A 14,611-nucleotide genomic window follows, 5' to 3' on the forward strand; every position below is an offset into this window, starting at 1 on the left:
TTTGTTTCATTCGGATGATGTCACACGATGAGATAGTAGTTTTGGCCCATGGGGAAATTAATGAATTTGTTCAACAATGCAGATTTGGATAACGAATGAATATGAATTTCGTTCCTTTAGTTCATTTGGATGTACATGATGCCAGTCAATATTACCCAGAAAATTTAACCATACCAATTTGGATCTGTCCGATTCGAAAATTCGATATTGAATTTCAATCTCCTGGAAAAACTGCAAAATATTTAGAATCCAACCGGACCAACAAATATATGAAATGAATGTCAAAGATATGAAACCTATTCCGAAAACAAAATGGTTTAATGTAATGAATATGACAAAGAAAAATTCTTCAAACTAATGCATCCAAAAGGAAACCAAAATTTCTAGTAATAGAGGTTCTAAACTTTACCAACTTGTCCTGAACTAAAACAAATTAAACATGTTGTCTGGAGATGGGTCTTTGACATGGTACAGAGAACCACATGTAAAAGGTAGAAGGTCTACAAGAGGGACCCATTTTGCCACCTGGGACATCAGACATCTGGTACATCATAATACCTCATTATATCATACAAAAAAAAAAAGAGTTATATACAAAACACAAAAGTTGGGCACATTTGCTTGCCTGGATTCCCTGTATTAGTTGTCAGTAGTTAGTCTATTTAAGGTTACCTGGAAAACAAGCAAATACCAAAGACCCCAATATTATAATGAATGGAATGAATTGCACATATACATTATTTAGTATAAGAATGTGATTCAGTAGTGTGGGTCGCCATAAGAGATTTTTGAATTCCCCTAATTCAGAATGGTGTGAAGTCTAGACACTGAAAAAGCAAGATAAATAGTAGGAAAAGCACCAATGCCTTTCGCCCGCTTCCCGCAGCGCTGGCCCCCGGCCGCCCGCCTCACCCCAATGTTGGTGAAGAATTCTACAAATACCATGGACTGCACAGGAAAGAAACAAATTAATCCTTTAAAAAACCAAACCCAACTTTTCGCTGGAAGAACAGGTGACTAAATTGAAGCTGTAATTTTTAGATATATTATTAGAAGAACCAAGTCACTTTAGATATGCAAAAACATTTTAATGCTTAAAAAAGCTGAAGCGAAAAAGAAGAAGAAGACAACCAGTAGAAACGTAGATCGAGGAAGTCACAAAAAGTATGAACACACCAATGTGAAGTCTAGAGAGCCAAATAGGATTTAGAAGATTCAGGGGAAACATTGTCCATGTAGTCATCAAGGGTCAACATTGACTTAATGGCCCTTACTAATAAAAAGTTCAAAGTGTCAAATGTTACAAAGTCAATCGTCAATTTATAACTGTTACAAATGTTACGTAGACCAGCATTTGCCATTGATCTTTCTCAATGGATCATCTTGGAACTATGAGGAACCTTTACTTTGAAACAGAGCCGGATCTCTAAATATCTAAATGAACATGGTCTGGGGTGGCAGGGCTCCCCCTACAAGGTACACAGCTAGCCATATACCATGTTGTTGACTGTCAGTAGTAAATTCTTATGATAATAATAAAATGTTCCATCCTGCTACTCTGTTTGCTGGCGTCATCCAGCCAAGAACATTATTGTTGTTCTGGTACAGTTTATACATTTTTCATCCCACATCTTCCTTTTGTGGCTATGTCATCTTATCTTATTAAGCCCTTCCAAGGCCAGATAGTCATACAAAACAAAAACCTTGGAGCTTGAACAATGCATTCATGAAATTCATCATGGACTATGTATTAGTCTTTTAGCACGGAATGGAGCATTATTTTTATGATGCCTTATCTAACTGTACCAAGACAATTGGTTATTATTTTATTTACAGAATGTGATTAATAAAATTAGCATTTTTATAATTCTTGATTGTGTTACTGGTGCCTCAGGTACGGAGCCTTTAAAGATCCCCATTGACGGGGTCAAATCCTTTCTATGTTTTGTATCGTTGTTTTGGGATATGGAACTGTACAAGTCTCCCCCCCCCCCCCCATAAGATGATTGGTTGTTTGATTTTGGCAGTCAGTTGGGGTAGGAAAGAGGCAACACAAGATCACTGGCCTAGGAGCTGGAAGTATTAATCTGGCCCTGGCTATAAATGAAGGCCAAACTCCAGTCAAAACTTGTGATGAACATACAAGGAATGTGAGGTTTGGTTTTGGTGGGTCAACAACACAATGATAGGGATAAATTCCAACATTCTACTAAATGTGTATTTTATTTTATCCGTGCCCACGTTGATGGGATAAATATCCACAACAGAGGAATACATAAAATATTAGCAAATTGTGAAACTGCACAAAGACCCCCTGGGATGTAGGGAGCACATTTATACTGGATCTTGGTCAGACGGATGTTGGGTATACCTGGACATGCTTCTATATAGTTGTTAGTCAACACGCAGAATAATTAAAGTGGTTGTAAACCCTTACATATAGCCAGCGAAGTGACCGGCCTCAGGTGATACACAGAGAGGAAACAAATACTCTTACTTAAGTTTTACTTGTTTATCTGCAGCACTCTCTTCATGACATCCATTTAAAATCCACAATTTATACAGCTTGTCTGAGCTTTCAAGAAGCAGGGGGTAGGGAGCTGAAGTTACTCTTTCCACACAGCTGATTGGAAGGAAAGGGACGACACACCTCCCATTCACTCAGCACACAGGAACAGAGCTGAAGCTGTCAATCACAGACCGGGTGCTGAAGCTGCCTCCATGTCACCTTTTTGTCTCTTGGTGTCAGGACAACTTGTCAGAGGTGACTCATACAAATAGCATGGGAATGAGGCAGCAGACATAAATGACATTTAGTGGTCTGGACTGAGACAATTACACACTAGAGAGGGATTTGCTTTGTTCCTATTTCATGTCAGAGATTTACAACCACAAGTGTTTTTATTTGGCCAATAGTTGAATGGGGGAGGGGAGGAATTAAAAATGTATCTTGCACAGGCGCCCCCAACAGGGACATATAACCCTGACAAAGTCTTAAATACGTCCCAGCAAAAAAAAATGTTGGCTTTATTGGGCTTGAAGTCAATCAATTGACGGTAATTGTATGGTAAAACTTTGCTGAGTCTTGAGACACGACTCTTGAAATATCAGAACTGAGATGACTAGACTATCTGTTTCATTGACATGTGATGTCTTTTTTTCAAGTTGGTTCTTGCATTTGATTTGACACATCTCCCTTTTTTGCATCAAATATTTTGAGTCAAAAAATAGATTTTAGCGCAATTTTCCAATAATAAGTTTGTACCTAACACAGTTTAACAGCATCATTCAAAGCTCTGTGTTAAATTTTAATGCAATAATCTCTTTCACTTAGTCTTGCAGTCAGTGTAATAGAATTGTCCACATTTGCCTACTGGTGAAAGAATGTCAAACAGCCAAAGGAATATTAAAATATTTTTTTGTGCTCTATAATGGTGCTTTATAATGTACACATACTATATACTACTTGAAAATTAGAAAAAAAATGTGAAGAGTTTGCAAATCTTCTATCTAAAGACAAAACTTTTTTTTTTAACTTTTGGATGGAGTGATGATGGGTTAGAACCCCCGTCGGATTGTCATTTTCTGCCCCCACTAGGGAAATTCACATACAAAATATGTCCTGGTGACTAATATCTCCAGGACTGAAAGTGAGGAAAAAATACAACATCTTGAGTTGCCATTAGAGAGGAAATCTGCCAATGGCGGCACATTGTTTCAGTGACGATTAAGAAGGGACTTACCTCACTTAGAAATTTGCTCCCGCTTCCTGTTGTATCTAAAGGACAGGAAGTGAAGGAAAATCCCTCTCTCTTTTATGACTATGCTATGTTGTGGGTGGGGTCTACTCGCCCCTCCTAACATTGAGGGCCAGGTCAGTTCACACTAAAGAAACACAATCTGGATGCGTTCCACATGCTTTTCTGCATGCGCGTTTTTGACACATTTTTGATGCGTTTTTGGTGCAGCCCAGTGCATTTTTTCCCTATCTTTTTTCTTAACCTTAAATAAGGACATGTGTGTTCCAGTGCAGTTTAGGTGCATTCCAGTGCATTTTTGAAGCGTTTTACAGTGGTCCAGTACAGTCCAGTGCACCATGTTCTACTTTTTTTCTGGAACTGGAACACACTTGAATTGCAAGCACTGGTGTGAACTATGCCATTACAAAAAACATATAGCCTACTTTCCATACATTTTTGATGCAGAAAAATAACGCACTGGACTGCATGTGGTGTGAACTGGCCCTAAGGCAGTTCCCCAACTTAGAGATGAGTCTTCACTGTGTGCAGTAATAAAGTACAGAGTTCCACTGGAATTTGTTAAGTACAGCCACCATCGTAAGACCTTAAATGTTGCCAACATCCCTATAGTATAGAACAGTGATCTCCAAACTGTGGTCCAGGGGCCGTCCAGGGTCCAGGGGGGATGCGGCCGTCTGCTTGCTTTTATCTGGCCCTTGGGGCACTATTTCATCCACTGATACCAACAATGGAGCATAAATTCCCCCTACTGACCCCGATGAAGTGGCACAATTCCCAATTACATCAGCAATCAGTCATTGCATTTTTCTACTGACATCAAGACCTTTTCTACTCCCAATGGCCATAGTCTGGCCCCCCAAAAGTCTTAATGACAGTAAACTGGCCCTTTGCTTGGAAAGTTTGGAGACCCCTGGTATAGAACACAAGAGCAGAAGGTCCCCCCCGGTGCATTGGGACTTTTAAGGCAAATACACAATATTGGAGCAAATATAACATAAAAATATACATCACCATGGAGTTAATATGACAAAACGTAGTACAAATGTGACCCAAAAAGGTTGCGTATTGTGGTGCACACTTCTCTTCTCGTTATGCCCTGAAAGTGTGGTCCCGTGTCACTACACACTGTAATTTGATGTATGCTGCATTAGAGGGGACATGCTGAGACTACGCACACTCCACCAGTCCAGCGTTCCTCTGTTGCCTCGCTCCCAGTAACAGAATGGGGTTCCGCCATGCACCTAGCACGGACCTCATCCTTGCGCTCATTAACTTCATCACTTTCTGTTACCTCGTGACCAGGCCATAGATCATCGTATTACCAACATGCACCCTTTCAGACCAGGCTCATAACTATTAATGTAACTTTAGTAAAGAGATTGCCGCATAACAGTTCAATATGAACAACGTCTTTTTCCATAAACTAATTACTGTAGTGTGGCTGCCCAGACACACCTCCTGGAGGTGATGGTCTATCTTGGCATTCTCCAGGGCATGGAGGCCTCTGAAAGTTCTGGTTCCTTAGTGGGCTGGAGCAGCAGTTACAGTACCACCCAACCGGGAGCGGGTACAGAACCAACCAAATCGGCTACCAAGAGGAAGTGCTGAGACAAGGCTTATATAGGAAGTTCATGGGAGGAGCAAGGAGTTCAAGGTTCAACAGCAATCAAGACACAAGGCAGGGTTATCCAATGGATCAAATAGGAATGTCCAATAGATCAGTCAGAGAGCTGTCCAGCATCCTAGATAGTTCAGTGGGATGAGTCAATGCCAGAAACTGAAGAGGTCCCAGTTTCGAGCCCAGGTCTAAGGACCACGACCTGGTACTAGCACACAGCTAAATCCATCTCCACCATCAGGAGCTCTGGTAAGCACTGGTTAGTACTTAGACTTCGCACCTCAGGTGAGCCTATGTACCTATCCTGCTGGTCGGTGGTAGTCCTGCAACTGGTCTTCAAGCCTGACGCCTGATCATGACACAAAGGTTCCTAGACCTTAGCCTTTGTCCTTTTTATAGCACGCACAGGTGGGTTGGCTAGGACCAAAAGCCTGGGAACTGAGCTTACAACAGAAACCCTTTCTCCCGATCTGGGCCAGCTGCTAATTTGCTAGAATCAACACATTTCAACCTGCCTCTACACATAGATGACAAAAAAAAATGCCTGAGAGGAGTTTTAACCATTTCCTACTCCATTTGAAATGAAAGAAGCATTTGAAAAGAAGCACCGTCACCTTCCACAATTTAGGTCACCCCCTCTGACTACCTGATTCTGACATCTTCAGTATTCTTCCACTGCTCCTTCCTCTGTGTCTGCCTACAAAATATCCCGGTATCGGGGAGCATGTGACCCCCCTCCCGTCTTGCCTGGCAGAAAATCACTAGGCCTAAGAACAGTCCTTACAATGAGCTCCAACACCAGCCAACACTGGATATTTTGGTAGCAGCTATGGGGGAGGAAGGGGATTGCTAGAGAACTGAGTATTGGTGGTCATGAGGGGGAGAGTTACACAGACCCTGTGACGTTCCGCTGAATAGTAAAGGTGACAGTAATAAATAATTATGTGAAAGTACAAACTTAACATGTACAGTATACTGCATGTAAAGTCCAGTAGTTATTAAAACTGAAGATTTTGCAGCATGAACATAAAGCTATGACTGTTGGAGTAGGCACGAAGTTGACTTTGGGGGTTATTTACTAAAGGCAAATACACTTTGCACTACAAGTGCACTTGAAAGTAAAGTCGCTGTAGATCCGAGGGGGACATGCAAGGAAAATACAAAATAGCATTTTAGCTTGCACATGATTGGATGATAAAATCAGCAGAGCTTCCCCTCATTTCAGATCTACCCCTCAGATTTACAGCAACTGCATTTCCAAGTGCACTTGTAGTGCAAAGTGGATTTGCCTTTCGTAAATAACCCCCTTTGTGTCCAGTAATCAAATGAAAGGACACCCCCAGGCAGTCTCATAAAAGTTCCCCTCAGCCTATAAAGGCTGATTGCATTCAGAGCACACTTAACGTGGTTGGAAACCTCAGACATGAAATATGACCAAATATATCTCTCTGTAATGTGTACTTGTCTCAATCCAGAGCACTAAGGCCGCGTACACACGCGCGGACTGTTTGCCCAACCTTGTTCGTCAAACAGTTTCGGCAAACAGTCCGCTCAAAATTTGCATGAGCGGACTTGCCCACACACGAGCGGACTGTCCGCCCAAACACTGTTCAGCGGACAAGGTTGGGCGAACAGTCCGCCCGTGTGTACGCGGCCTTAGTGTCATTTATGTCTGTTGCTTTGATTCTCTGCTATCAGCATCAATTACGTTTGACAAGTTTTCCTGACAGCAAGATAAAAAAAGGTGACAGGGGAGGGATCTCCAGCTGACTGACAGCCTCAACTCTGTTCCCACGTGCTGCATGAAGGGGGGTGTGTCCCTTCCCTCCAATCAGCTCTTAGAACTCTCCTCACTGAGCTCTGCAAAGTGTAACTTCAGCTCCTTTTTTAACTTAACGCTCAGACAAAGGTTATAAATTCTGGACTTTGAACAGATGTAGAGAAGAGAAGACAGCAGAGAGAAAGCTACCATTTATGTAGGAGGATTTGTTTTATCTCTGTGTATCACTTGAGGCCAATCACTTCACTGGGTATATGTAAGGGTTACATCCACTTTAAAGGAAACATCTGCAGGAACAACGTGTAAGCTTCCATTGCTGACCTCATTCTAAAAAAAGGTTAGCTGTCTGGTTCCGTATGGATTCAGTATTCTGAAACACTGACCTGAAACATGCATCTAACTTGTTAAGTCAAAGTGAACTTACAGCACCTGCTCAGCAACTAGTTAAAGTGGTTGTAAAGATTTGAATAAATCGGACTAGTACCCATTTGGTGGCCCATGAGTAGCTTGTATATTGACCGTGACAAGTCCTATATTGGATACATAATTGGAAAGTGATTGTAAAGCGATCAGCCTCAGGTGATACACAGAGATTAAACAAATCCTCCTACATAAGTTGTACCTGTTTATCTGTATTGTTCACTTATCTACATCTGTTCAAACTGCAAAATTGTAAAGCTTGTCTGAGAGTTCAGAAAAAAAGGGAGTGGAGACATGAAACTACACACTGCAGAGATCAGTGAGGAGAGCTATGACAGCTGATTGGAGGGAAGAGTCACCCCCCTCCACTGCACAGCACACATGCTATCACTTAGAGTGGATCGAGTTAGAGTGGAGTCTTAAAAAAAAATCGAAATTGGGGGACTGGAACTCCACTTTAAGTACTAGCAAGATTTAAATAGCATTTAAATAGCATGGCAGCCAAGAAAATAGTATTTTTAGAAGGTGGTCACCGATGGCAACCACAGTGATACTCAGTGCAAGTTCCCTATAACATTACCTTCGAAGGCGAAGCCATTGAACCCCATACACAGAGCTGTAAACTTTGACTAACATATGTGCTCAGTCTGTCTACTAGCTTGTATCGTAGTTCTCAAGAGTTTTATCAGAAGTACCGGAATTTAGGTTTACTGCTCCCTTAAAAGCCGCTTGAGCATTTTGTCAATAATTGTTTCATACAATAAATACAATACAAATAAATAATAATATTGTTTCCTACAATAAATTCCTTAATTTACAAAAAAAAAACAGGAATGATAATAAGCATTGCGAAGCCTATAATTTAAAGTGAGCCATGAACAACATCTAAGAATCCCATTTAAAAATTTGCCAATTAGATAATAATAAAAAAATAAAAAAATTAAAAATAAAAATAAAATAAAATAAATAAATAACAAGCATAATACGACTCACATTTCCTCTAATTTAAAAGTACAGCTTTTCACTGGCAAAAGACTTTTAAAACTGACCCTTCCCAAACACATGACATATCCTGTTCAGTTGCTGTATCAATGTGATTTTTTTAAATTTATTTTTTTATTTTATTGTTTTCATTTTCACGAATAAAAAGAAATCATTATTTGCACAATTTTTTTCCAAGCAGTTCCAGAGAGCAACTTGCAGCTTAAGAACAGTCACAGAGCCTTTGCTGCAGCATCAGCAGCAGCAATACACAGACCCTGCTAATACAACGGCACACACACACACACACACACACACACACACACACACCGCACACCGCACAAAGATTACAATCCTACCTTTGTTGTAACAATACAGAGGCAATCCATTTCGTGATGCTCGGCCGGACGGAACGCAAACCATAAGCAAACGGAGGAAAATCTCTTGTAAGACAAAAAAAACCCCCCCAGAACAATACAGGAATCACCAAGCTGCAAGGACCGTGCGTGCCTGTGTCGCTGTGTGTGTGTGTGTGTGTGTGTATGTGCTTTTTTTTTTTTTTTTTTTTTCTCTATCGGGCCTCTTCAGTACGGAAAGCAAGTCTTCTTTCGCAGTGATCTCAGCATGTCTGGATAATACAGGTATCTGGAAATCCGTAAAAACATCAAGAAAATCTGAAACTTCCGAGTGTGATTGTGCCACCAATCGATGTTACGTCTCTGATCAAAAATATCCTTCTAATCAAAATATCCTATTTTTTTTTTTTTCCAGATAAGAGGCAAATACAACAGATCAGGAAGAACCAGACTTTTAAATAGAGAGCAGAATCCTAAAATGCTTCATCATGACCAAAACCATCAGCTGCGCCAATGTTTTTTTTTTTTTTTCCGCTCTCAATCGTTCAACTTATCTTCTACAATTACAAGGCACATGTCTTTACATCCTTTGCCTGGCTTCTGATACACTACTGGGTTAAAGCACTTTTTTTTTTCTTTTTTTTTTTTAAACGGAGAACACGTCTTATTTAAAGACAGCTTCTGTTAAGCACACATGCCATCTGCCTGAATACCCTATAAACCGATCTCTGAAAACAGGAAGAATATCAAAGACATCAGTAATCTTAACTCAGAAAACAACACAGCAAGGGGCATGGTGCAAAGAACTGAAAGGAAGGCGTACGTAATAGTTCTTGCTACGATAAAGGATTTCTCAATAAAAATCTGTGGGTGATCCTTTTGATCGTAATGAGAGATATTTTTAGAATATTATTATATATTTTTTTTTTCCCATGTACAGCAGTAGAAGCATTCAAGGTTTCAACAGAGAGAGAGAGAGACGTTGACAGCCTAGCAAGGGAAATTAAATGATATATTGTCAAACGCTAGAATCTTCTTGTCAGTGGGAGAGTGGGCAAGACTGATTTTTATTGAAAAGGCAACATAACCCATTGCCTTGGGGGGGCACAGATAGTTTTTTTTTTTTTTTTTGCCTGTTCTCTCTATTCTTTCTCTTTTTTCATCATCAATTTGACATCTTAAAGTGGAACTAAACCCATCGATTTCACCGTTTCCAAAAAAACGGTTACATTCAAGGCATGTTGTGAATGATAACTGTCACAGTTGCTTGTTGACTCAACCAAACTGTCAAGCCATCTGGTGTTGCAACTGATCACATGTGCAGCACCATGGCAACTGCAGATCAAACAGGAGCTAAGATGGCAGCTTCCTTGGCTGTAAAGGAGAGGATGGTTTAGTTCTGCTTTAAAGGGGTTGTAAAGGTTTGCGTGTTTTCACCTTAATGCATCCTATGCATTAAGGTGAAAAAACATCCGACAATACCAACCCCCCCCCCCCGTTTTACTTACCTAAGCCCGTTCACCTGCTGCGCTTGCCCCCGATCTCCCCCCCCCCCTTTTACTTACCTGAGCCTGTTCACCTGATGCGCTCGCCCCCTGATCTCCTCGCCGCTCAGCCTGGCCTTTGATTGGCTAGAGTGGATGGATTGAAAGCAGCGCAGCCATTCGCTCACGCTGCTATCAATCACATCCAATGACGCAGCGTGCTGGGGGAGGGGCCTGAGTGATACAGTGGGCGGCTATAGCCGCCGGCTGTATCACGGGAGTGCGCCCTCAAGAACTAACCACCATGCGAGAGAGCTTGCATGAAGGTGCTAAGTTCTTGCAGGGAGGAGCCGAGACAGCCGCCGAGTGACCTCAGAAGACCAGGTTCGGGGCCACTCTGTGCAAAACGAGCTGCACAGTGGAGGTAAGTATAACATGTTTGTTATTTAAAAAAAAAAAATTATCTTTACAACCCCTTCAAGGCTCAATTCCAACTCCCACCACCTACTCAAAGCAGATGTTACATAGTAGGTGAGGTTGAAAAAAGACACAAGTCCATCAAGTCCAAACTATGTCTTCCAAGTGATCACCTAAATAATGCTGTTTCTGGTCCCATTCTCCATTGTCGAGCAGTGGAAAGCCTTTAACCACTTCCCGCCTGCCGGCCCCCATATGACGGCCCTCACGAACGACCGCTCTTGCGCACCCTTGGGGACGCGCATTACGGCACTCGGTGGTGTGGTGTGTTAATCTTATACACCGCTACACCGATCTCGGCAAATAGCCTCTGACGGAGGCTCTTTACCACGTGATCAGCCATGTCCAATCACGGTTGATCACGATGTAAACAGGAAGAGCCGTTGATCGGCTTTTCCTGACTTGCGTCTGACAGACACGAGTAGAGGAGAGCCTATCAGCTGCTCTGCCGATGGGGGGGGGGGGGTCTGTGCTGATTGTTTATCAGCACAACCCCCCCTTGGATACCCACCAAGGAACACCAGGATTCTGCCAGGACCACCAGGGATTGCCACCACACTGGACCATGAGGTATGCCACCCTAGAACACCAGGGAAATGCCAATCAGTGCCCAGGCAGCTGCCATTCAGTGCCCATCCCCAATGCCCGCCAGTGCCATCAGTGATGCCTATCAATGCCACGTATCAGTGCCCATTAGTGCCACGTATCAGTACCCAGCAGTGCCGCCTATCAGTGCCCAGCAGTGCCGCCTATCAGTGCCACCCATATGTACCCACCAGTGCAACCTATCAGTGTCGCCTATCAGTGCCCACCAGTGCCACCCATGAGTGCCCATCAGTGCTACCTATTAATGCCCATCAGTGCTGCATATGAGTGCCGCCTACCATTGCCCTGTCAGTGCCCGTCAGTCCCCATCAATGCCACCTCATTAGTGCCACCTCATCGGTGCCGCCTTATCAGTGGCTGTCAGTCCTGCCCTATCAGTGCCCATCAGTGAAGGAGAAAACTTACTTATTTACAAAATTGTATAACAGAAACAAAAGAAAAACGTTTTTTTCTCAAAATATTAGGTCTTTATTTGTTTTTAGCAAAAAATAAAAAGCCCAGAGGTAATCAAATACCACCAAAAGAAAGCTCTATTTGTGGGAACAAAATTATAAAAATTCTGTTTGGGTACAGTGTAGCATGACCGCACAATTGTCATTTAAACAGCGACAGCGCTGAAAGCTGAAAATTGACTTGGTCAGGAAGTAAGTGTCTGGTATTGAAGTAGTTAATAAATTTGGCACTCAGGTTATGACATCTTAGTGCTTTTCTATGCAACTATATACTGTGAGCCCAGGCTGTGTACAGCATGGGTGTCACGCCTACCCCTAACGCAAGTGGTCAGGCACTATTGCTGGCTTCTGTGTTCTTTACCTATAGCAGAGAAAAGATATACCTGTGCTCAAATCCCAATAGCTTCTACATGTATTTGACACTATCAGGTGATAAAGGGGTGTGACACTACAAATTCTGGATGGACACTGCTTTACACCCTTTCCAGCAAACCATGCAATTAAAAACAGGGATATTTAGAAAGGATGAGGGGAGGGGGGAGGGGGGAGCACCACCTGAGTGTAGTATTAACATAGGATTTTGTTCAGCATAGGATTAAAAACACTCACAAGAAGATGATAATAAATGTGCTCATCATTAAATACTCAGCCCTGAGAGCTCCCACCGTCCTGCAGGCTCCGCCAGTAGTGAGTATGAGTGTTTTTAGTCCTACGCTCAAAAAAATCATACATTAATATTACACTCAGGTGGCGCCCCCCCCTTTCTCTTCCTTTACATGTCTTTCAGAGTTGGACACACTCTTGGGATGACTGCTGCTTACAAATACTTGACTTATGACTAATGGTCTTATGGACTTTTTGGACTTAAAGACTCAGCTTGCCCCCTTTTCTTATGTCAACTACTTTTCAATAGACTTGTTTTTAATTTAATTAAAATTTTGGGCATAAATGCTCTATGCACCAGATTCCTCCTATCTCACGCTAGTAAAAGTAATCCCTCTTCTGTCCAGTCCTACACTGCCTTGCCACTGCAAATCCTACGGTGGACACCATGCCAACATGGGGCATAAAGACCCAAGGTGGGGGGAGAATGACTAGGTTCAGAACTGGTCACTTGGGTCACTTTATGCCCCATGTTGGCATGGTGTCCACCGTAGGATTTGCAGTGGCTTAGTAAGATTTCATACACTCCACTGTCAAAAGGGGGGGTGCCACTTTCTGAATACTCCACTGTGCAAATGTTTCTGCTGGGCTGAGAGCCAATACACCAAGCAAACACTGTGGGATTTCTGGACGGATGCAAGACTTTCCTTGGCCTGATTTCTCATGACTGTCCGTGAATTCCTCAGTGTTGCTAGGACAAATGGAAAATATGGCATCTTCAAGTGTGTCCCAGTTTATTTCTGTAGCTCCCAGTATCCGGTGGAAGCCTGCTGATGGTGACAGAGAGATGGAATACTCATACCACCTTAATAGGACACATATGGTATTGGCAAAAAAAAAAATATTTTGTATGTTTTCTGTTTGTGTGGGTTACTTCTGTGTTCAACCCAAAACTGATCCTTAGTGTATACGTTTCTATAACAATTGCCAAGTAAGTTCCTTTTGAACAGACACTGGTGTAATTAATTCCATTTTCTAAAGTGCCTTGGATTATGACTTGGATGAGAAAACTTGGCTCGCAATCACTAGTCTAATGCATCATAAAGGTGTTCAGTGGGGTTGAAGTCAGGGCTATATGCAGGCCACTTGAGTTCCTCCACACCAAACCATGTCAATAAGTAGCTGGCTTTGTGCACAGGGATACAGTTATGCTAGAACAGAAAAGAACCTTCCCCAAACTGTTGTCACAAGGTTAGAAATGTACAATTGCTGTCTAAAATGTCACCTCTATGCTGAAACAGTTACGGGACCCTTCACTGGATATTGATTAATTGGAGAGGTATCCACATACTTTTAGCTAGATAAAGTCAGGTGTCAATACACTTTTATTAATATAGTGTATAAATACATGTGTCTACTATATGCATGTACATCACTTTTGGGACGCCATAGGTGTTCAACCTGTGGCCCTTCAACTGTTGTGAAAGTCCCATGAGGCATTGCAAGGCTGACGGTTACAAGCATGACCCCCAAAGGCAACATCTGGAGGGCCACAGGTTGAGCACCCATGTTATAAGGCATTGCCCCTGACCTTTCTTTACTGTTCAAGACCTAATTCAATCAATCACCATACCAGGAGCTAATATGCTTGACCCAATAACTCCTATATCACAAATAACCTACCATTATAACACACCTAAACCCACCCAACCCCAACCCCAATAACCACCTCTATATGTATTCTATCCTACAGCAGAAGTGTTTTTCCCTTGGTGTTCCACTATCCTGAATCATGGGAAGTGTTCATGTGCCAGAGCTTGGTGACTGACAACTGGAGCAGTCATAAAGCAGGAGTACGTACATGGCATTCAACTTTTCTCCATAGCTGTAGATTTGACTGCTCTAGAAGACAAAATAGCCATGTAGCCACCTACTTACTCAAGGTGATGGTGACTAAAAGGGCAATGTTTGATAGTCTATATGCCTCTCAGAACAGGAGACTGATTTCATTCTCACTCTCAGCTCAACTCTGCAACTCTTACTCCTAAAATAAGATGAAGGCATACATAACGG

General features: G+C 42.1%; 1 protein-coding gene across 1 annotated transcript in view; it reads right to left on the bottom strand.

Annotated features, from left to right (window-relative positions):
- Window positions 1–798: 798 nt before the first annotated feature.
- The window catches only part of LOC143927097 (uncharacterized), a 377,460-nt gene continuing 363,647 nt past the window's right edge, over window positions 799–14,611 (bottom strand). The window contains exon 5 of the mRNA XM_077451051.1: window positions 799–948. Coding sequence (XP_077307177.1) covers window positions 799–948 — 150 coding nt within the window. The remainder of the gene's footprint in view (window positions 949–14,611) is intronic.

The sequence above is a fragment of the Lithobates pipiens genome, unplaced genomic scaffold (assembly GCF_037356315.1).
Source record: "Lithobates pipiens isolate NorthernLeopardFrog02 unplaced genomic scaffold, aLitPip1_a1.2 Scaffold_23, whole genome shotgun sequence".
NCBI lineage: Eukaryota > Metazoa > Chordata > Amphibia > Anura > Ranidae > Lithobates > Lithobates pipiens.